The 24,362-nt window shown below is 43.5% G+C and overlaps 1 protein-coding gene across 4 annotated transcripts in view; it reads right to left on the bottom strand.

Moving 5' to 3' along the window:
* Window positions 1–24,155, bottom strand: part of Vrk1 (VRK serine/threonine kinase 1) — a 75,674-nt gene extending 51,519 nt beyond the window's left edge. Inside the window, exon 1 of one of the 4 annotated variants that reach the window (XM_052738910.1) lies at window positions 24,025–24,155. Coding sequence is in view for 3 of the 4 variants with exons in the window: in XM_052738907.1 (XP_052594867.1) it covers window positions 24,039–24,134 (96 nt within the window). In the remaining variant the exon portion in view is untranslated. Of the gene's footprint in view, window positions 1–8,923; window positions 9,891–24,024 lie in introns of those variants that run through there. The other 3 variants (XM_052738907.1, XM_052738906.1, XM_052738908.1) reach the window with 3 other exon arrangements.
* Window positions 24,156–24,362: the final 207 nt, after the last annotated feature.

Below are 24,362 nucleotides of genomic sequence, written 5' to 3'. Positions count from 1 at the left end.
CCAGCCTAATCCCAGTGAGAGACTGTGCCTCAAAGAAGAAGGGGCATGGCTCCTGAGGAGTAACACCCGCCATGGACCTCTGACCTCACACACGAGCCCACAAAGCCTCTTCCTGCCATCCCAAATGTCCCTTTCCTAGTACGTCCTTCAGGAAGCACAACTACCTTTGGTGAGCACTGTTGTGCCAGCCCTGTCTGAGGTCTAGACCCTTCACCATGCTTCCATGTCCCTGTTTGACCAACATCACTGCACTGGAAACCAACCCCTCTTCTTTTTGTTTTTTGTTTTGTTTTGTTTAAACATTGTTTTTGTTTTTCGAGACAGGGTTTCTCTGTGTAGCTTTGGTGCCTGTCCTGGAACTCACTCTGTAGCCCAGGCTGGCCTCAAACTCAAAGAGATCCGCCTGCCTCTGCCTCCCGAGTGCTGGGATTAAAGGCGTGCGCCACCACTGCCTGGCCCCCTCTTATTTTCTAGTTTAGAGTAATAGGAAAGTCTCCTAGTTTCCAAGAACAGGAAAACTGGGTGTGTCGATCTACTGTTGCTTTGCAGGCAATTTCTGAAAAGGACAATTTCTTAAACCAGGAACCCATGCTCACAAAAATAACCACAGTCCTTGTCTTAGTTAGTTCTCTGAAGAACTGCGGACACAATTTCAATTAACCAACTCCATAAGTACATTAGAGGCATCTTCTAATAATGAAACCAACCCCAACACTGAGGTTTCTACTAAAGAACTGCAGACACAATTTCAATTAACCAATTCCATAAGTACATTAGAGGTATCTTCTAATAATGAAACCAACCTCTTATAGCACTGTGTCTACAAAGGAATACACAGAAAAGCCAACTTGTAACTTGTAAGTTTCAGTCTGTGTAATTCCAGTTCACTCAGCTCAAGCCTACTGTAATAACAGCCTCTGCAACAGAGGGAAGAAGTTGGTTTATCATCACATGATTGTTACATAATCTGACCATTTCTTTTCCCTTTGATTCTAAATGAAATGCAGATGTAACTGAAAAGCACATCAAGATGCAAATCCACACTGCCCTTTGCTGAAATCACCCACTGTTACATTCTATATTAGCATATTCACCAAAATTTAATTGTAAACAGAGTGATTATAGTACTAAAGTTATTAAATACACAAAGCAAGCTTGGAACCATACATATTCAAAGAGAGTTTCAGCGGCAGATCAACTTTTATTTCTGAAACAATACCCTAATTAATAGTCAGTTCTGATGATAAAATGGTCCTCAGTTTTTCAGATAACAGTCCAAAAAAGTTCCCTATGAATATTAAAATAAAGTTTTGTGAATAGATCTAAAATCTCAATGGCTATATTTATCACAATACGATACTGTATTTAGATAACTGGCATTTTTTCAAGTCCTGGATTCAAATTTGGTGGGTTTTTTTTTTTATTTTTTTGTTTTTTGTTTTTAAGCTGGAAAGCGGTTAAAAAGCTTGAATGAATCTTACACAATGACACTTACACTCACTAAACTCTACAAATTCACAGCCACACTGGGAAATCACAGGACAGTGTGATGTTCACTACATGCTGGATGACTACTTGTAAATTTTCCCTAAAATAGGTTATGTATAAGCTCCTTCAGGGGGTTACAGATTTTCATGAAATTTTCTTTAAAGCCATAAACTTTTCTGATGTGTTTCATACTGTACAGAAGCACATTTGATTCAGGAGAACTTAAAGCCCTTCCATTATCATGGTACCAATATCTCTGCACTAGCCCTTCTCCCACAGACTTCCGTACACATTTACTAAAACTGTTTCCTTTTCGGAAGTGGTTAGTGAAATAGAAACTGTGCCTCTCACGGCACATGGTAAATCCTCCCTGTGTATAAGCTCCCCAGATGCAGAAACGGTCTTCTCTACAGTACACTGCACCCTTCAGGAACTAAACAAATTTCTACAGACAGCAAAAGTTCCAGTTGTTTTTCACATCAAGTACCTGATGCCCAGCTTTCAGCTCACTGCACACAGCGCACTTGCAGTGGGTACCAGCAAGCCTTTCAAAGGCTCAGCAAGTGCTCTCTAAAATGATTATGTCAAACCTTTGTTGTTCCTCAGAAATCCCAATTCCCCTTCCTAAACTGTAATTCTCAGCAAATGACGCAATAGCCTAGTTTACGAAGAGAACACAAATTTCAGGAAGAATTCCCTTATCTTTCTAAGACACAAGCATACAAACTACTTAACTCACCTCACATCCAACTTACTGTCCAGACCTGGCCTCCTCTCCTGTCACAACGGATGAAGCCCTTCCATTCCCTTCAGCTGCCCTTCCTCCCTGTAACCTTCTCAAGAAGCATGCCATAAGACTCTTCCATAGGAGCTTTCACTGAACAGGATGTGTGAGATGACCAGAGCTGGAGAGAGGCAGTGGGTAGAAGGTGGGCTGTGTTCACAGGGGGCCTGGCAGCAGTGCTGTGTGCTTAGGAACAACATGTCATGAGAGATGATGGAAAGGCCATTTGGATCTTGGGATGTGGAGGCTAATGACCGACTTAGCAAAAGTGGAACAGTTCTCTGAAAAGCTGGGTCAGAAAGAACCTTCTCCACCTGCCTAGCTCTTAGCACATTTTTCAATGTTCTGCTGTCTTTTTGCTGATTTGTATGAATTCCTTTTCAATATATATTCCATCTATAAAATGAATACAATCTTGAACCCAGAGTCATAAATGCTCCGTAGTGCCACTGTCACAAGTCACACTGAGGTGGGAATGAGTTTACAAGGGATCAAAGTCCACTCCTAAAAAGCAGAAGGCAGGACCGAAGTCAGCATCACTACGATGATGAACCTCTGACAGTGCACAACATCTGGAGTGAGATGAGGACTGCTGCTGCTGTTCTGGCCCTTGCCTGCGAGGTCTTAGGTCACCGCTGTCCCTGCTGCAGCACTCACAGCACACTGTGCCAGGGAACAAACCTAATTCTAAAACGCAAGTGCCAGGCTTGCTAATCTGTGTCCACTGCTGTTCTATACATGGAAGCCAGGGACTGCAAACAGCCTAGGTGTGTCAGTGGATGAACGGATAAAGGAAATGTGCTACATCTACACAGTGGAATCTTACTCAGCTGTTAAAAAAAGACAAAAACATGAAGTTCACAGGTAAATGGGCGGAGCTAGAAAAAACATCATCCTGAGTGAGGTAACCCAGATCCCAAAAGGCAAACATGGTATGTGGTAGCTTATATGTGAATGTTAGCTTTTAAGTGTTTGATAAGCAAATAATCACAGAAGTTAGATATAGAGTAAGGGACCATGGGGGGGGGGGGGTCCTCCCAAGGAAGGAGAAATAGATCGTGGAGGGATGGATAGGTAAGGAGAGACTGGAACAGGAGGATTAAACAGAAAGGGGACAAGAAGAGGGAAAGGAAGGGAGGGAATATGGGGAGGGACAGCTACACCAAGGGCTATTTGAGGGGTCACAGGGAAACCCACCACAGTAGAAGCTTCTTAAAATACATACATACATACATGAAAGAAATTCAAATGGAATCACTCCATAACCGGGGAGAGAAAGCCTCAATTAGACATCTCTCACCACCAAGTGAAACCTCCAGTGGCAGGAATGGGTTACATACACCTAATTGAGTTGCTGGCTAAAGGGGTCCCACAGAAACCCTCAAACAACCCAAGCTATTGCCAAAGCAATCGGCTGCTCTCCACAACCTGATGATAAGGCCCTATAGTTGAAGACAAAACCTATACAACTCATCAAACATGGAGAAGTCAAGCTGGTACCTACCTAGAGCCATCACCCCTAACTGGAAGGTATTCTGCAAGATACCAGAGGAGAAATGTAAACATCAACCCAGCTACAAACCCTTTGATCTTGGTGTCTGCCTGCATAATATGCTGGTGTGAGAGTGGCACAGAAGTTGTGGGAATAACCAACCACTATCTGATTAGATTTAAGGCCCACTCCACAAAAAGAAACCCATGTCTGACACTACTCAGGTGGCCAAGAACCTGAGACTAGATAAGCCATGGACCTAGGGGGAACCAAATGCTACTGCTGTGCTAAAGGAACACAGCAATAAAATGACTCCTAACATCATTCTGCTTTACTCATAGATCAGTGCCTTGCTCAGCCATCGTCAGAGAAGCTTCCTCCTGCAGCAGATGGGAACAAATACAGAGACCCGCACCTGGACAATGGGCAGAGTGAGAGACCTCAGAACACTCAATTCTAAGTGTCTTCATCAAATCTCTCCCCTCAGGGCAGGCTACTTTGTGAAAGATGGGGGAGAAAGACTGTAAAAGCAGGGATGAAGGACACCAAGGAAACAAAGCCTTCCAGACACAACAGGACTGACACCCATCTGAATGCAGAGACTGAGGCAGCATGCACAGGCCTGCACAGGTCTAAGCCAAATGGGGTTCCAGTGCTGAGAGGGGGAGTGGACACAAGGCCCCGTCCCTAACCCAGAAGCTATTTCCAACATACAACCACTCACACAGGAAAACTTAGTGTTCTCCAACAGTCTCTCTGGATATACAAACCACACTTAAGGGCAGGCCAACACAAAACTAACTCAGTGGTATTTTTGGAGGGGCTTTGTCTCATAATGCTTTGCCTGGGCATTTATTTATCTCACAGGTCTTTTGCTTATACATTATAGTTTCTGATTTTGTGTTTGTATGGGATTTCTGTGTGTACGAGTGTGGGTCTCTGCATCTGTATGTGTTTCTTGTGCTGTTAGTTGGGGTTTTTTCCTGTTTTGTCCTATTCCTGTTCTGGTGTGTTTGCTTTAGCTGTCTGTTTCTAATGACAGGGAGGAGAATGAATGAATTTAGGTGGGTGAGCAGGTGGGAGGATCTGGGAAAAGTTGGGGGAGGGGAAGCATCAGACTACATTGCTGGGGATGAAGCTTAATGGACAGAGCAGCAGCCCAGCAAACCAGAAGCCCTGGGTTGATTCCCAGCACAACCTAAAATGAGATGGTGAGACACAGAGGCCTACAATGTAACCCCGGCCACCTCAGAGGCGAGAGGAGGGTTTCCAGTTCACCCGTGGCCTCAGCCAGCTCCAGGCCCGTCTAGGCTACATTAAACCTCGCCTCCAGACCACAAGAGAAAACTCAGATGCCTTCTCCTGGGCTGGAGAGACGGCTCAGTAGGCAAAGGCAGTTGATGGCCACACGAGTCCAGCAGCCTGAGTTTAATCTCTGGTGCCCACATAAAGGTAGAGGACTGACTCCACTCTGACTTCAGTATGCATGCTAAGGAATGTGTACCGACATGTACATATCACGCATGTATATATCACACACATACTCTAATAGTAAATTTAAAATAAATATTAAAATATTTAAATTAAAATGCCATCTATCCAAGGGTAGTAAGAACAAAGGCAGGAACTAATACCAGCAAGTAGGGAGAGAATGGAATTTAAAACATGGTCTGCTGAGTGCACAAGAAAGTGACATTTAAGCAAAGAAATGAAGTGAGGGGCAATGAGCCACACAGATGCTGTAGAGACAATATCCCACACTGAGGCAGAAGCACGTGCCAAGGTATGAAGTGGGAGATGTCCAGTTTGTGCTTGCAAACAGTGGTGCCGTGGCTGGGAAAGAACTGGCCAGGAAAGAGGTTGAGGGCAGGCACAAAGGGGCAAGTCTCACATTTGGGCTACAGGAAGAACTTTATCTGTGAGTGATATGGGATTGGAAGGTCTTGAACTGACATGATTTGCTAGCCTGCATGTCAACAGGATCACTCAGCTGCAGCATTGAAAGCAGCCTGTAAGGGGGACAAGGCAGAAACAGCTACCAGTTGCTACAAGGGCATTGTTAATGGAATAATCAATGAGCACATTCATCTTTATTGAATAATGAGAATATCAATTCAAAAAAGTAATCGCACCAACTTTTAGCAGCTAAACAGGAGTACAGAATAACTTGATTTTTTTAACAGAGTAAGTTGGGGTTTTTTGTTTGTTTCTTTGTTTTAACTCTATACAAGCTACCCTCCCTTTAAAAGACAAGTCTGCAGCACCAAGTAGGAGCAGGGCATGCCCATCACCTTTTACTCTGGGTGTCTAATCTCTATTAGGAAAGCAAATCGGTTGACTAAGAAACACCAAATGAGCCCACGGATTCCAAAGCATGGGAAACCAAAAGGCCAGAGAGCCAAAACTAAATAGAACACAACCTCTGGCCTTAGTAAGCTACTATTGGCTTCATGCAGACATCAGTGAGGAATCAGTACCATTCCCCAGCTTCAGGGAAGAGTCAAGAGTCTTCCAGGTAAGGAACATTTCTAAACCTTTGACAGACTGTTTATTAAAGACAACAGGCAGCTGTAAACAGCTGTGAGATCAAATCTTGCCCAGGGCATGGAGGAAAGTGATGCATCTTCCCATGATGCAAGTTCTCAGAGGCTGCAGCTGTGAGACTGTCTGCTGTGCCTACTTTGTTCACAAAGCAGTTCATTTTTAGTGCACTGCTCTGGTACCCACAAGTGACTATACCAGAAGGCTTTAAGAAAAGCTCCCTTGGGGCTGGAAAGATGGCTCAGTGGTTAAGAGCACTGGCTGCTCTCACAGAGGACCCTGGTTCCATTCCCAGCACCTACATGGCAGCTCACCATTGTCTGTAACTCCAGCTCTAGGGGTTCTGACACCTTCACACAAACACACATGTAGGCAAAACACCAATGCATATAAAATAAAACTAAATAAATAATTTTTGAAAGAATTTAAAAATAAAATAAATTTGTAAAATGTAGTAAAAGCTCCCTCTGTGGCATCTTAGAAATTGGTTTAAAATCTATATAAATCACTAAATGAATGATTCAGTTCAAACCAAAACCATGTTTTTCCACCTCATCATATCCAAAAGCATGTTTTTCCACCTCATCATATCCACAGCCCTGACCGGCTCCTCTGCACTCTAAACTTACTGGGGATTAAGTAATTACTTGTTCCAGTACAAACAGTTTCCTGCCAAACTATAATTAAGTCAGCAAAGAACTTCTTCACTTCTTCTGCTAAACTTCATCATCAGGAACAATCTGAAAGCAATATATCTAGATACAACTCTCTCACAACTAAGCAAGCTAATCAGAAGCTGATGGATGCCTCTGAGTAGTGCTCAGGAAGCATGTGAAAGTCATCTGCAGAGACCAAGTCCATAGAGCCACATGCCACCAAGAGGGGTACCCATTGTTCCCACAAATGTACAAGTGAGACAAACCTGTAAGAATCATCAGTAAAGCTGGGCATGGTGGCCCACATCTTTAATCCCAGCACTCGGGAGGCAGAAACAGAAAAATCTCTGAGTTCAAGGCCAGCCTGGTTTACAGAAAAAGTTCCAGAACAGCCAGAACTACACAGAAAAACCCTGTCTCAACCCCCCCCCCAAAAAAAGAAATTGTCAGTAATAACCAATACTGTCTGACATAAGAACCCACAGTACAGACAAACGCTGGGATCCCACTGGGACACCAGACAGTGTTCTGGTTTCAGAGGAGATCCACTATCAAACAAAGCACAGCAAGTACCCATGGCTAGATGGTACCTTTTGTAACATGGACCCATGAGTATCAAACTGAGAATACAGAGCAGTCTGGAGCCGACAAGTCCAGAACTCCATAGATCTCTTCCTGAACGCACTAAGCTGAGCAAACGTGATGGGTCTTCAACGACTGTCACACCTACAGTGCTTCACACCTAAGCTGGAAAGAGCTAGGTGACGACTCACACTGCAAGTTCTGGGAAAGGGAGGTGGGTATGTGCAGGAGAAAAAATGTTTTCTAGTTCCACTTTTCACTTGTATTAGAAAATTAACATTTGACTATAAAGATTTGTAGGGTAAAATATTTAAAATACAGTATATATACTTCTTCAACTCGTATTTCTTTAGCTCACTTCTAAAAGGGCTGCATTAACAGCAGAACTCTCGTGTAACTGAGAACACACAGCATGGAATTCAAGCCACTCCTTGCAACCACCTTCCCCTCAGAAGGGAGGGTTCTGCCAGGCCTCTAAGCACACTTCTCCTTCTAACTTGATGTGGACAGGAGATAATCTACCCGAGGTTCCTACAGTCCCCTAGAACCAATTCCCCAGTGAGGAGCCCACTGCAGAAACACAACTGTCTACTACACTCTATTCTTCCCAGATCAGTGTGGGACAGAACAAGCTTGAGATGCTGCCTCTAGGGAGGAACCCCACTCCTCACCTTAACCCATGGGAAAATGCTAAAATCTTTCTTTGGGGAAAGCAAATGCTAAAACCCTCTCGACAATTAGCAACTCAAGTATATTACTAATATTTCACACAGTAGTTTTTTAAAAAGAACTTAGACATGCTATACCTTTCCTAAAACCACCTGTAAACTCTGTCCATGGTTATTCTTCTGGGGAATCCCAGTTAAATCTATCATATCTTCCCAGAACAGGTACTGAGCATTGGTCCTGATCCATCCTTGGGGCCCAGCTCTAAGGAGGATCTCCTCAAATATGCTAGGCAAATGATAACAACTACAGAATGAAAATGTATCAGTAGTGTGCCATAGTCATTTAAAAAAATCATGAAAGAACTTTTCACTCTATGAAAACAGCTTTTTATAAGAAACACACAAAACACTTAAGCCATAAAGAAAAGTGGTAAATTGACAAAATAAAAATGGAAATTCAACCACAGGTTATAAAAAACAAAAAGAGAAGCACCATGAACTCAAAAGACAAATGAAAACTATCTGCAAAACACAACAAAAGGTTTGTTTCGCATTATTCAAAGAACCCTTTAAGTTATAAGGAAAACAGACAAAAGCCAACAGGAAAAGAAAGGCAGTGACAGGGACGGACGATTCACAGAAGAGCAGCTCCTACAATCATTTCAGAACTGACAGCAGAAAGTGACACAGTACCCAGCCACACGATACTCACCCCCTCAACAGCTGCCAACGCGGGGTCTACTCCTCCAGCTCCTCCTAAAGCCATCTTAGAGGAAAACGCAGACATCATAGCCCTTCATAGGGAAACAGCCTCCATCTATCATTACCTAACAAAATTAATCATTTCTCAATCACATCTAAGGGCCCCAGCCTCCCCACTGTTTCCAAATGAATCTTTTTACATGGTGACTCTGCTGTTCAGGACCCAAAAGCTAATCCTGATCTGAGTGCCACCTCCCTATGCCTTCCTTCACCCTCTGTTGTCTGTCCGGTAAAAAGCCATGAATTTGAATTTGTTGAATGTGGCCCTATAATGTTCCTGTAGTTTTCTGCTTGGGATGCTGGGCTTAAATTGTGCTGCTTCTGGTACTGTCATTCACTGCCAAAGGCTGCCAAGAACACACTGCAGTTAAAGTAAGTTACTCCCTGCTCTTGCAGGGAGGGGCACAGTGAGCACAGACAGAAGTTACTGGAGTCACAGGACTCAGCACTGGTTTGGTAACTGGGAACAGAAGATTCTCTGCACTGGCTGCTGTCAGCGGAAATGGATCAGCTTCACCACTCTGGATCTGCAGTGTGCAAAGCAGTAGCCACGCCCTTGGCTGGGGATTCAGTAGGCAGCAGCAACCATGGTTTTGTCTCCCTGTAAGTGCAAGCAAGCTCCAGAAGTTCAGGAATGTTCTTTCCTTTTTACCACGTTCAACCTGTAGCCTGCAGTTCACATGCACCTAGGGTAGCTATGAATGTGACCCAAAACACAATCACAAACTTCCTTAAAACATGAGATTTATTTGCAATTTCTTTTGTAACTCAACTGAGTGGTTCTCCAGCATGAACTCTGTAGATGACAACAGTGTCTCAATACAAAGTGTGACAGACCTGCTAAACTATAAAAGCCCTTCAAGTTGGTCACCATGCCCTTCTGATGATACAAGGCCCAGAAGCCTTGGAGAAAAATGTTCCAGGTCCCCTTCCCCATTCCTGTTCCAAACCTCAGCCACACCCCTACAGGGAACCTTGTCTCTTTAGCTGAAAATGACTATTTGGAAGTCCATGCCTCCTAAGACTGTCATTGTCCTTGATGTTAGACATAATGTCATCACAATAATGCCACACTACTGTCATAACACTGTTTAGTACGATCACTTCCAGGTCTTTTGAGCAGAGCTACAGACTGACGTTAAGGGAAAAGCACATCCCAAGTTCACCGTGGCATTTCTATCCACAGTTACGATCAGTGCTCTCAGCTCCTCAGACTGCACGAGCCTCACTTTTCTTCATTATAATTGTGTTCCTAACCATTTTTCACCTAAATCTAATGGGTGTGTATGCTTTTCTCTTGGAATTTTCAAAATTCGACACAACATTTGGGAGGTCAAGGACATAGGCCAAGCCAGATAAAGTGGGTTCAGGGGGACATGACTCCTCTCTGTCTCTCTCCTCACAGAACACACTGTTCAGCATCACTGCTAGGGAACAGGTAGAGTGCATTACTTATCTGCTGCTTCACATGACTTCTTTCATTACCAATACATCCTGAACGCTTGCAGCAAACAAGCTCAATACAAATACAAATTAAAATTATTGTCAAGTTGATGGCTTCAGCTACAGGTTACCCAAATTCAAAGTCAGAAAATACACTGGATGGCTAAGAGTATAAGAAAAAGGGTACATCGATTTGGCATTATCTATCAAATCTGTAAATCACAACATCTTTGGTACCTCAAGTTCACTTCCAGCAATCATCCTAGCTGTTCAACTGCAGCCCCATAACAAAAGACCAGAAACACCCTCAGCTTACAGCACAGGGAATTTAGCAATGGAACATAATTTTTTTTTTTAATTTTTGAGACAGGATCTCACTATGTAGCCTCAAACTCACAGAGGCCTGCCTGCCTCTACTTGCACAGTGCTGGGATTAAAGGCATGCATCAACCACCACTCCTGGCCAGAAAACAATTTTGGAAATAAGGTGGCTCTCCGTAAACAGCCAGAGTGACCTAAAGAGAAGCTCTAATTGAGAAGTACCAGAGTGTCTTTGCACACCCTACTCACATAAAGCGGACAGCGCCCAGGGTGCCGCAGATACTGGGATGGGTGTGACGGGCACCTCCAGGGGCTCTGAACAACTGTGTCAATGTGTGCACACATAATGAGTTAATAACAGAATGCCTTCGAGGGAGGAAGGTTAGTCTTCATTCTTTAAACATTTATAACTCACCTTATTGTGTACCTGTATTAATTTTTAAAGTAAGCTAATTTTAAAGAATTCTTCATGAACAGTAAATCTTATTAATGTCAACTGCAGCTTTTCAGTGCTCTTCATCTGGAACTTGCCAATGCTTCTGTACAGCAGAACCTCATGAATCAGCCCTGCACACAGCCCCAAGTTACATCACAACCAACGCATCAACTGTAGAAAAAAACTCAGCACCTCCCCCCCCCAAAAAAAACACAATCATACCTTCGTGCTTTGATAATAACACCTAAGTCACTCTTTACAGAACAATACTGACTCTAGCTTGAAAACAGTCATATATCTCTTGAAGACTAGCAACTGAAATTGAACATTGACATAATGTTCCTACATTAGTATCATCAGTTATTTTTGCTCAATTAATCCTAAATGAGTAAAAATATGAATGAATGAGTCTATAGTGCGAAGACTCAATTAACCATTAATTACAACACACAGCTCTTACATACAAATGAATGTAACTAAAACCATCACTGTTAAGCGCCTACATAGCAGGCTCTATGTTGAGTGACTTAAACACATTATCTCTGATTTTATAACAGTCACAAAATGTAAGTACTACAATAAGTGTACATACAGGGAAAATGCTTAAGTGAAATGAAGTAATTTGCCCATGGCCTCAGAACTAAGTAGCAAAGCAAACTACCTATACAAAGTGTTCACTGTTGCAAAAGCTACTTTCCTGACCCTTAAAGAGTATATACTGCAGAACATGTCTTTTGCAAAAAATTACTCTAAAAGTGATAAAATATTCCCTTTAATGGCTAACAATATACCTATACACTCAAATGCCATAAAACTACTTGGGCAAACAAGAGCATGCGCCACACTGCTGCAAGTTCACTACTATGAACTGACTGCAGAGTGGGGGGTGGGGGTGGGGGTTGGACATGACAGCAAAAGCCGGTGATATAATCAGAAAGATGCCACTTTAGAATCATACTATTGCCAGGCACAGACAGAGCTTGTGCCTGTGGGAACAGCTACTTGGAAAGTTAAAATAGAGGAATCACACAGGCCAGGAAGTGTGAGGTCAGCCTCAGCAACAAGAAAATCATATGTGTCAGTGTATGTATCCATGTGTCCATGTATGTGTGAATATACCGACAGAAATTCTGTTGGCATAATACTACACAGGATAGAAAGTAAAGAAAACAATTCATCAATCAACATGGTGTCCTAAGACTGACTGTATTCCAGAGTCAGATTCTTCAGCAACCCACCATGGAAACGACATCATTTTATGTTAACATCTAAAAAGCCCTAACAAAACTAAGAGTCACATCAGCTTACCTACTAAGAAAGCAGTGTTGCCAGGTGTGGCGCATGTCTCTAAACCCAGCACTCCAGAGGCAGAGGCAGGAGAGTCTCTGTGAGTTCAGATGGTCTACATAGCAAGTTCTAGGCCAGCTAGAGCTACACAGTGAGACCCTGTCTGAAAAAACAAAGAGAGAAAGAGCAAGAGAGAGAAAAAGAACAAGAATGCTCACAAGCATTTGAGCACATTGCATGTGTCAATCTCAAAGCTGGGAACCCCATCTTACTGAAGAATCCCTTGAGTTTAGTAAATGAACCTATTGACAAAAAAAAAACAACAGATACTTCTAAGAATGTGCTGATGCATCCCCAGTTCTCCCAGTTCTCCTCCATCACCCCCACCAGCACCCCATGAGCTCAGTCAACAGTCCACTTCTCCAGTTTTTTTTTTTCTCCTATAAAATAAGCAACTTGAAATAAAGTCTAAGCCAGGTGTTCTACCTCCTGTCTGAAGAAGGAATGGCAGTTTGTTCTAGAAGCAGTTGTGAACCACAGAGGTGCTATCAAAATGACCAGCAGGTGTGCATTTCTAATCTGAGATAACCCAGGGTTGGTCCCAGAGGACTGCTGGTCTAATCTGAGGGACCCAGGGCTGTGTGCTGCCATTAGAGAGTGTCAAAAGCATGTACCCAGCCTAAGAATTCTCTTAACTGCCTGCTACTACAGAATGAACACTCCCTGAACAGAATGGAAGAAAGACAAAAAGAAAAATGTTTTTGGATTGAAAATAAATCAATGTGCTGGAGGTGGTGGCACACTCCTTTAATCCCAGCATTCAAGAGGCAGGTGGATCTCTGTGAGTTCGAGGCCAGCCTGGGCTACAGATTGAGTTCCAGGACAGTCCAGGCTATCACACAGAGAAACCCTGTCTCAAAAACAGGAGAGATTGGGGGAGGGGGGAGAGAGGGGGAGGGAGAGAGAGAGAGAGAGAGAGAGAGAGAGAGAGAGAGAGAGAGAGAATAAATTAATGTGAACACTGGAACATTAAAAAATGCAATAAAAAAATTTAAAGTGGGCAAAGGATTTGAATAAACATTTCTTGATCACAGACAAGTAGGTGTCCTAACAAGCACAAAAAGGTACGTAGCAGATCATCACCAGGGGATGTAAACAAAGGGTACAACCTACTTCTCCGCTGCCACCCTCCGGAGACGGCCCACCACTGGATTGGCTTATACAGACTGAGCTATGCTCAGCAGAGACACTCCGGTGGTTCTGCATCCGCATTGGCAAGCTCCATTCCTTCTGCACACCACACAAACATACTTCTGAGGCACTCAGGTCTAAGTGTGAAAGGAATCAGGGAGGATTCCAATCTGGACACAGGAGAGTTGTCTCCCAGAGTACCTTTGGGACCACAAGGTAGCAAAAAAAACCAACAGAAGAGGACACACAGAACACTGACTGGCAGACAGGAAGTGACCAGTTTCAATTCACCCAAAACTGGTCCAAGACTGAAAAGGCAAGCCACACTCAGAATGTATAAAACTCCAGCATTTCAGTGAGACAACTCACTAAAACGGGAGAAAGACCATTTCTTTATTCATTTGTTAAGTGTTTAGCTGCTTGGGCACAGTAGCTGAGGCAGGAGGGTTGCTGCAAGGTTCAGGCCAGCTTCAGCTATAAGGTGATCCCTTGTTCAAACAATCAAGAAAGTATTTAGCTAACTGCAGCACGTGGAGGCAGGAGTGACTGGTGAGTGGAACTCACATATGCTAGTAGGAACATTAGTTGGTACAACCACTTTGGAAAACCGGCAATATGCTAGGATCTACTAAAGGTATCACACATTATAATCATCTATTCTAGATATACACCCAAATAAAATAAGTGTGCCAAAACATAAAGCATGAGTATTTATCGTTATAAATGGTTATTATACTATAAAAGACAATCACTGAGCTAAGAAAGATGTACAGATTTACTGGCTTTGCCTCTGTTGTTGGAAGCTTACTCAGTCTGGCTGTGGGATTAATTAAAATTTCTTGTTTTGGGAGACAAGAAGATTATCACTCCTGCAAGAACGACTCTGTAAAGGAAAACTGTCCACAGCCAAGGCTTCTGTTCTTCCGGGGATCTTTGAAGAAAATCTGACTCAGAACTAATAGTTTCTTTTAAAGAGTCCTCCTTTGGTTCTAAAGAGCTCCTTCTGGTCCAAAGGGCAGATCACACGAGGGCTGGGAATGTAGCTCTGTGGTGGAGGATTTGCCTACCATGCACAAGGCCCCATGTTAGATCCCCAGCACCACAGGGGAAAGGGGATCAATACTCTAGCAGGTTGCCATTTTGCAACAAACGTAATCACACTGACCCTCTTTCTGTTTAAGGATGGTTATAGGTCAGATGGCAAATCATTGGTAGACGTCTGAGAAACCCATATACCACACTTCTATTAATTGCAGCTTGTGTCCTCTCACCATCTCTCTCTCTCTCACCACCCAGCCAGGAAAGTCCCCAACCTACCAGGGATTTCCTCTGTAACGACTAGATACCCTCATCTACTTCCAGAAGAACTTACAATCTTGGAGCAGTCTATACTCGGGCTCATTAGGCCTTAATGGTCTGTCTGTCTCCGTAAAGAAACTATTACAAATCCACTTTACTACAGCCATGCATTCTCTATTCCAACGTTACAGTTAAAGCAGAACGCAACAACCATGCCTTCTGTTCTAAGTCAAGAACCTACTACAGGACTGAGCAGTCTGGCAGCTTACAAACTATCTACATCTCCTCTTCTTTCCACTGCTGTCTTTCCTGGTCTCCCAGGTACCTCTCTGTCCAGCTGCCTGTTCACATTAGGACTCCCCAGGCTTCTCTCCTCAGCCCTCCTCTCAATCTGCAGGCATGTGTGCATATGCTTTTTTCTTGTATTTCCAGTCTCAGCTGACAGTATTATCACATACTTAGGCATTATCACATACTTAAGAATGAAACATCCAATCTGACCAAGAGTTGGGATTCTAAAATATCTAAAAATGTCAAAGTTCGCTAAGTTCAATAAAAGTAAATTTAACAGAATAAAACATAAGCTCCCACATTTGCAGCCCAAAACTAATTCAGAACCACAGCAAAGAGCCAACTGGGTATAAAGGAGACTTACTGAGCTCTAGGCTGTATGCACACTGTTGTGAGGAGGCAGCAAATATTAACCAGTGTGGTATGTGGGGAAAGCCAACACCCACCCCTGACCCGATTAAGGGGCTACAGCTATAAGACATGCAATTCCAGGTCCTTGGCACCAAGCCATGCCTGGAGAGTTGATTGCACTTGAGACACTCCAGCTTAAAAACAGGAAAAGTCACTGGTGAACAGACATGGAGCCAGGCCATGTAACAAAGACTTACAAACTGGAGGTGTTTCCATTCAGAATGACGGAGAACACCCGATCCTGTTTGAAGAGGGGTTCTGCTGGTTCCGCATGGCTCCAAAAGACAGAACAGTGTAGGTTTCCACAGAAAAAAAGAATTTTCTTACAGTTCCAATTTAAAGTACTGTAGGCTGTCTCTAGAGTAGGGGTTCTCAACTAAGGATGACTTTGTCCCCCTGGCTGCCACACATCCTACAATACAGAGAGCCCCCAACCAAAGAATGAACCATCTAAACAGTCAACAACCCAGGGTTGAGAAGCGCTGCGCTGGATGTGACAACCTTGCTGTCACTGGGGTCCCCTACCATGCACACCAGAAAATGTCTAGGGAAGGTCAAAGATAGAAAGAACTGAGTTGAAAAATATATACACTATTTCCATGACTTAAAAAAAGAAAACTCCCTTCCAGCATACTCAAATGATAATGGAGTCAGACTCAGACTCACATTTCATAGGTAATTCTCACCTCCAAATATAAGCTCAGAACCACTTGTAGTTGAGATGACGTTGAACTAGGTCGTCCTAATGTCACAATCGGGGTCAATACTTGATCTAATTTCATAGATGTAGGTGTGTACAAATATATGTACACATACATGAACAAACTACTCTGGAAGCTTTCATGCTCCAGGAAACAAAGCCACATTCATTCCAGAAGTATCAGGACAATTTCTAAACAGGTTTACCCTCATTACAAACCTCTCTGGCAAGAAGAAAGAGGAAAGGATTATTTGAAGTATTCCTGTGATGAAGGAGACACAGTTATCCTGACTGTCCCCAATCGCCTACTTCTATAAGAGCCAGGGAGCTCTTACAAACCCATGCAATCTCAGTCAGAGCTGGGATTAATGATGGCATCCCTTTATCCACAGGCGTGAAAGCTCAGGATGGACAGACGTTTGAACATCCCAACTGGGAATCCTGCCCTTAACAAATACACTAGATGCAGATACATGGTTTCTTGGCTGCCTGTACTCACACCCATCTGTCAGGATGGCAGTGTGCCTGCTCACATGTTGGTCAAACTGTCACTAGGGCATAGGTGCCAAGCAATGATAGTTTTAAATGGGCAGCTTGCACAGCACTGTAAGAGCCTGCTCTTCTGGAGGGGGAAATTCTGTGACAGTACTACGGAAGAGTCGCAACCAGGAGTGTAACACTCTTAGCAGTCTCTGCATATAAGCAGATGGGATCTGGACTGTAGAAGGGAACCCGACTAAGTCAGTCAGCAGAAAGGCACTGCGAGCACAGGTGAGCAGATGCAGAGCTCCGCCGTGCCCACCCTGCATCCGTACACACCATCCTGTCTTTCATGCAGTAAAAGCCTTTATTCAACAAGTCATCACTTTTAAAACAATGGAATGCTCTGTTTTCCACTCTAAATAAAGCAAAAACGGCACTGTTTTCTAACATTATGTAAGTTCTGTTTGTTAGCTGGTTGCTTTTAAAGTGACAGAGTCCAATGTATATATTCAACATGACCTTTTAAATGCAGGAAACAAATGAGATTCCTGCTGGTGAGTAGGAGGGGACAAGGTATAATTTGTATGAGAAAAGAAATCAAGAACTTTAGTGAGTTAGACACAGAAGCCAAGTAGTTTAAGTCAGAAATTCAAAGCTCAGGACTGCTCCCTATCACACCCGACCAGGAGCAAAGTGCCCTAACCCAGTTACTATCCTACTGGTAAAGATCTTTCAGATGAAAGCATCTTCCTAAGACCAAATCACATCACAACAATAGGAGCCAGTGTTCTTCATTTGGTCCTCACAATCTGAAAGAGCAGCTGAGCATCGCCACCCTCTGAACAGGTCAGGACACACTGACAGAACACCTGAGGCCCTTCTCCATCACCACAAATAAATCTAGTTCCACCAACTTTTCTCAGTGGATCTATTTACCACTCTTTTATCACCTCTGTGATTCAACTCTTGAACCCTGTTCAGATTTAGTCCAAAAGTCATCTACACAACAAGCCAATGGAATCTATTCTTCTTTCTATGTGCAATTTGCGAAAGGTAGCACTGAGGAGTCTGAAAGTCCAGATTTGTCAATACCTATCACTGAAGACAACAAGAGTCTAAAATGTACCATTAGCCTTGGTTATATTCTGGATAACTGCCTCTCAAAAGCCCTGAAATACCGGCTTGGGCACCAGTCTATGGCAATGCTGAGAGGTGCCGAGACCATTAGGAGGTGGGATCTAAAAAAGGTCACTGAAAGTGTGCCCTTAAAACTGATACTGTCGCCGGGCGATGGTGGCACACACCTTTAATCCCAGCACTCGGGAGGCAGAGGCCAGCCTGGGCTACAGAGTGAGTTCCAGGATAGGCTCCAAAGCTACACAGAGAAACTGTCTCAAAAAACAAAACAAAAACAAAAAAAAAAGGTGATACTGTCCCCCTCTGCAACCCACAGAACCAGGGAGGCTATATAGCAAGGGGATGACTGTGGCTTATAATAAGTTTTGGTTTTACTCAATTACTGGGCAAGCCTCAATGAAACACTTCACAATTAGGATAAGAATGTCTACTGTATCAAGCTGATAATAGAAAAATAAATTTAAAAAGTGGGGGGAAGGGAGCGATACTGTCCCCCTCCCTGTTTTTCTCTGTTCTCTGAACACTAGGAGATGAGTAACTTCCTCCATCACACACTCTTGCCATGATGTTCTTCTCTGCCATGACCCCAAAGTAACAGGCCAACCAACAATGAGCTAGCACCTCTGTGAGCCAAAGTAACCTTTCCTTCCTGTAAATTGAGTATTCTATCCCATGACAGAAAGCTAACACACTCCTAGGAAGTACTACCGATTAACAACATTATGAAACACCCCTCTCTTAGCTTTCTAATGGACCTCTGTCACACAAAGTGGTATATCAAGAGTCATGGTTATCCCTAGTCCTCCTTCACATGGCCTAAAAGACTTCTCTTAGTATCATTTCCTGCTCAAACTTCCACCTAGTCAGCTGTTTCTCCTCACCAACTAACCTCCAGCCTTAAACTGCACCTCCTTCACTCCTCACTCCAGAGTACCCAGTTCCTAACTGAGACGTGACTTTGCTCTACACATAGTCCCATTTTTGTCAAGACTCGGGCCATTTTCTACCTACATACATCTGTATGCACATTTACTTAACTGCTCATTCATTTCCTCCCATCTTCATTTTGATATTCAGTTTATGATCTATGGCGAACTGACTGTTTTGCAAAGATTTTAAAAAGCCACTCTATGGAGAAAGAGGAGTCTTCCACAGATGGTTTGGGAGTAAGTGGACATCCACAGGTGAAGCAAAAAGAACCAAGATTTAAACTTCCCATCATGTACAAAACACTAGCTCCAAACAGATGACAGAAACGAGAAACAAGAACATAAAATTGTGAAACACCTAGAAGAAAATACACGAACATCCTCCCGATCAAGGGCTAAGCACAGAATTCTGACCCCCAAGGGCACACTCCACAAAGTAATGAACTATACCTCTTCAAAGGGAGGTATGAGCTGTGAACGACACTGTAGGAGAACGCAAAGACAAGCCCAGGAACTGAAAGAATATACTCACAAGCCCTGCATTTGGCAAAGATGGATCTAGAACATATTTTAAAAGCTCTAAGAATACAAACAATCCAATTATAAAGTGGGCAAAAGACTTGAGGAGTCAAGTCCTCAGAGAAGAGGTGAGAGGCAAATGAGCACAGGGGGAGATCAGCCTTCGGGAAGTGCAAATGGGAGTGAGAGCTGGATCTCTACAGTGATGGCAGGACTACGAGACAGTGCGGTTACACTGGCAAAGTTTGGCAATTCCTTAAGCTGAGCACACACCACAGCACCCAACAGTTACTCCTGGGCATTTATCCTAGAAAAAAATGGAAGCTTTACACTCACACAGAAACCTGAAAATGAACACTCATAGCAGCTTTATTTACAATTACCACACCCTTCAATGGCTACATAAAATGACAGCTATATAATAGATAAGCAATTACTAAAACTAGCAAACTGACTAGTAACTCATTCAAATTTCAGCTTTCATACTGTGTTTCTACACTTCATCGTGTTCAAACATCCACATAACAACCACCGCAACTGAAACACAGGACTGTCCCTTCATCAAAAGAAACAGCCCGAACCTAAGCAAATACTAGCCTGCCTTCCATTTCTACACTATTGTCATTGAGAATGCTACAAAAAACAGCATTGGCTGGCCACTTTCTAAGTCTGAGCGCCTACACATTTGGAGGAAGGAAGCTGCTGCTCCTTTGAAAAGACTAGGACAGTGGAGCCAGGAGATGGCTCGGCCGATAGGTGAGTTCAATCCCCAGGACCCACGTGGTACAGGGAAAGAATCAGCTCCCACAGCTGTACCGTGACCTCGACATGTAGACCCATACTCACAGAATAAATAAATCAACGTAAAAACCTCAAGGTTGTTGCCCTTTTGTTTCATCTAAGGTTCTTAAGGAAAACTTCCAAGAAACCAAAACTTCACTCTGTCTCTTTTAGGTGAACAAGGGTAACTGTCAATGTGTGCTGAGAGCTGATCACAGCTGAGCGTTCAAATGTGATCACAGTCTCAAACTGAGCATGTCCGTGGATGCACCGCCTGCATACACAGCATCTTCCCTGTCATGATGAGCAAGCTTCCTTCACATGAAAGCCGTTGCTTTATTTGGGGAGAATGCGGCTTTGCAAACTGACTGCAGTGCACTGCTCCTTGCACAGAAGCCTCTTTCCAGGCCTTTAGAATCTCCTGGCTGTGCTCATGATCCTCGCCTTCAGTTAGCTGTTAACAGCACAAAGCCTGTGAGCTCCATGCAAACTGCTGTGTGCACCAACAGCTACTCCTTTTGTTGGTGCCTGGTGTTCCACTGTACGGCCATGCCACAGTTTTCTTCTGTCATCCTGAGGATAGGGGGTTCTTTCTGGTTTGGGGCTATTATAAAGTGTCTATGAGTATTAATGAAAAAGCCTTTGTACAAATGCAAGTTTTTATTTATCTAGGAAAATGTCCGAGAGTGCAACTGTGGGATCTTATGTTAAGCCTATGTTTAAATTTTGAGAAACTGCCAAATTAACTTCAGAGTGTCTGTATATAGACATATTTTACAGACCCACTAGCAAGTTCTAAGAAGATAAACTTTCAAGTCATGACTTCTGAAATATATTCTGTAGGCCTGAAAAAAAACAAGGCTAAATCTCTTAAGTATTATAAACCGAATTCAGTTTTTACAAAACACAATTTAAAAGCTTTTCTGGTGTCTAAGAAGACTTTTTCTCATTACCTCTAGTAGAGAATTTGTAACTATAGAGAATCTGCCCGTTGATGGCCACTGCCATATGAAACAATAAACTGCAGAGGCTGGGGGGGCACTGACGTCTACAGCAAAAATAGTAACACTCAGTACCCTGAGACAGGCCCACATGCAGCAAGACAGAGTAAGGGTCAAAAGATGGAACTTGTTCAGCACATACTTGGTAAAATAACTTGAGAAATGCAAACTCAAGTAAAGCTGTCATTTTCTGGTTATAACACTTCAAATTCCATATTTTTTAATCTTATGTAAAATTGAGTTATATAATGTGGTCTCTCTGAGGTTCTTAAAACAAGAAGCTACGTCTAGAGATGTAGCTGCTCACCCACCAAAAGCAGCCAGCCAGCTGATTCACTGAGAAATCTGATGCACAGACAGCAATTATAAGGTCCTCGTTTTTAGTCCCATTCTGTTCCTGATACTGAGCTATGTAAGGTGCACTTTCTTCCAGTGTCAGTGTGACAGCTGCTTTAAAAGTACATGGCAGAGCATTCGAAAATTTCAAACTAACTACTCTGCCATTTAATTATGACTTCCATTTAGTGTTTCCACTTAATGCATGTGGCTTACTGATATATTCATTTTCATATACATGTTTAGTACTACTCTAAATATATGTCCATCTTAATTTTTAAATCCTGGAGCACAGGTTCCCATCCTTTGGACTAGACACCCACAGAAAGAGAGGAGTTGATGCAGACTTATCAAAATGCAGTCACTAGCCACCTAACAGCCGTCAGTCAATGACTGAGTACAGAGAAGTTCCATAAAATGATGTCACCCAGTGACACTGATGGCAGTCAATCTGTGTAAGTGTACTGTGATGTCTGCAGTTAATTCATGTAAGCATACTCTGTAATGTCTGCAGTCAACTTGTACAAGCATACCTTCTTGTTGTTGTTGATTTTGAGATAGGGCCTCACTATGTAGCTCTAGCTGGTCTGAAACTATGTAGATCAGGTTGGCTGGAACTCACAGATATCTACCTGCCTCTGCCTCCCTGGTACTGGGATTAAAGGCTTATAAGAATACTCTTACAGTTCCACACAGTCCATCTGTATAAGCATACTGAGATAGCCACAAAGTCCATCTGCATAAACATACTGGGACAGCCACACACAGAAATCGCTTCTTTTTTCAAATCAAATCCTATTCATAGCATGTCTATTACAGATGTCTTGGGGGGGGGGAGTCAAAGGTTAAATCTTTTGTCTTTTCTAGACATCTGGGACATTCATTTATCATTACTTCATGTTAGTTCTCAAAGTTAAGAAAAGCTGGCCTATTTCCTGTAAGAAATTTAATTTTGGGGCCTGTCAACATTTTAAATGCACTGCTGTTATTTTTAAAATATACACATGCATACTTGAATAAGACTCAGCATAAGCTTTCCATATAACCATTCCCTGGGCACTAGATAACTTATTAGATGCCAGGCTCCCTACTTAACACATCAACTCCATCATCTCATTTGTTTAACAAATAGACTCTCATCATTTCTGCAATGCCAAGCATACGCAGCAGCCATTACAGTTATCAAAGTGATTTCTGTACTGGATACTAGCGCTGTACCGAATCACTAATGCCTAACACACACTTGTTATCCAACTCAACCCATGTTCCTGTGTTAGCATAGACACCATCAGCAAAGCTGAGTCGCACTGACTGCCATCTGTGGCACAACATGAAAAGCCATCATTAAAGTGATGTCAACTTGCATTCCTTTCTACAGGTAGATGAGCATTATCTTAACTGACCAGAAATTTAATTCCCATCACAATTGTAAAGTAAATCTCCTCAAACATTATGATCAGCATGTCACAAATAGGTGAGACGCCTCTCTCTCTTTTCTTTTCTTTTTTTTTTTTTTTTTTTTTTTGGTTTTTCAAGACAAGGTTTCTCTGTGTAGCTTTGCGCCTTTCCTGGAACTCACTCTGTAACCCAGGCTGGCCTCAAACTCACAAAGATTCGCCTGCCTCTGCCTCCTGAGTGCTGGGATTAAAGGCGTGTGCCACCACCGCCCTGCGAGACGCCTTTCTCTTGAACTCTTAAAAATAAGTGCTGTTCTACTTTTTTTTTTTTTTTTACTGTTTTGAATTCCAGACTTAACAGATGGGCAATTCCAGTTTAAAAAAAAAAAAAAGAGAGAGAGCGTGAAAGAGAGAGGAAAGAATTAATTAATGAAGAAGCTCCTCAACGATCCCAAGTTTAACCACCACCTTGCAAAATCGTCTTTGCAAATTGTTCCAAGATCACTGGGGTAGGGAAAAGAAGAATCCATACATACATAAAGAATGGATGACTTCAAAGACAACAGAAAAAAAAACAAAAACGGGTAACCTCCTCAGGACTCTACTAGCGTGTCGGTCTCTCTCCCCATCTCTCAAAAGACTCGGGAGCATTTTACACCTGAGGCTATTTGGACTGGAAACGGTGTAAAACAAACTTTGACGCTGGAGGAAACCTAAGTTTGCCTTTGAAGACGCTGCACCGGGAAACAGGACACCTGCGGCGGAGACCATAGAAGCAGAGACAGGAAGGAGGCGAGAAGCCGGCGGCCCTCAGGGTGCACCCCAAGGCCTCACCGCACCGCTGCTAAGGAAGGGGCAGGCTCAGCCCGGGTCCAGGTCCCTGTCATCCCTGGTCCGCCACCCTGACCCGAGACCCGTTTCGGGCGTCCTTCTAGAACCAGGCTTCCGGCAGCTCCGCGAGCAGGCTAAGAAGCGAGGGTTCCCGGGCAGGCCCGACCCAGCCGCGGCGCCGCCCGAGGCCTGGAGGAGCAGGTGCGGCTCTGAAGCGACACCGTAGCCACCGTCCCGCCGCCACCCCACAGCTCCCTACCCAGAGTTGCCAACCCGCGGTCCACAGCGTAGTACGAACTTCCCGCCGCTTTCCTCGACTCGCAACTTGTCTACGGCGCTGTCCCCGCCACACCGCGCAATACTGAGCATTCCCATTGGCTGACAGCAGCAGGAGAGGCGGGGCAAGAGGAAGGACACGCTTCCGGGCCACCCCTGAGGGCACGCCGGGAGTTGTGGTCCTTACTCTCGCTCCATGCTGGGAATTGTAGTCTTTGAGCCGCGGAGACGGGAGGGGGCGGGGGCGGGGTTGGAGGATTAGAGGGTGGGGGTCTTAAGAGCCCGAGGGCTTCTGGGAAATGTGGTTTAAGATTGCTGTCT

Source organism: Peromyscus californicus, unplaced genomic scaffold, assembly GCF_007827085.1.
Source record: "Peromyscus californicus insignis strain IS unplaced genomic scaffold, ASM782708v3 Scaffold_15__1_contigs__length_86483966, whole genome shotgun sequence".
Lineage (NCBI taxonomy): Eukaryota > Metazoa > Chordata > Mammalia > Rodentia > Cricetidae > Peromyscus > Peromyscus californicus.
This window is presented reverse-complemented; position numbering and strand designations above follow the sequence as displayed.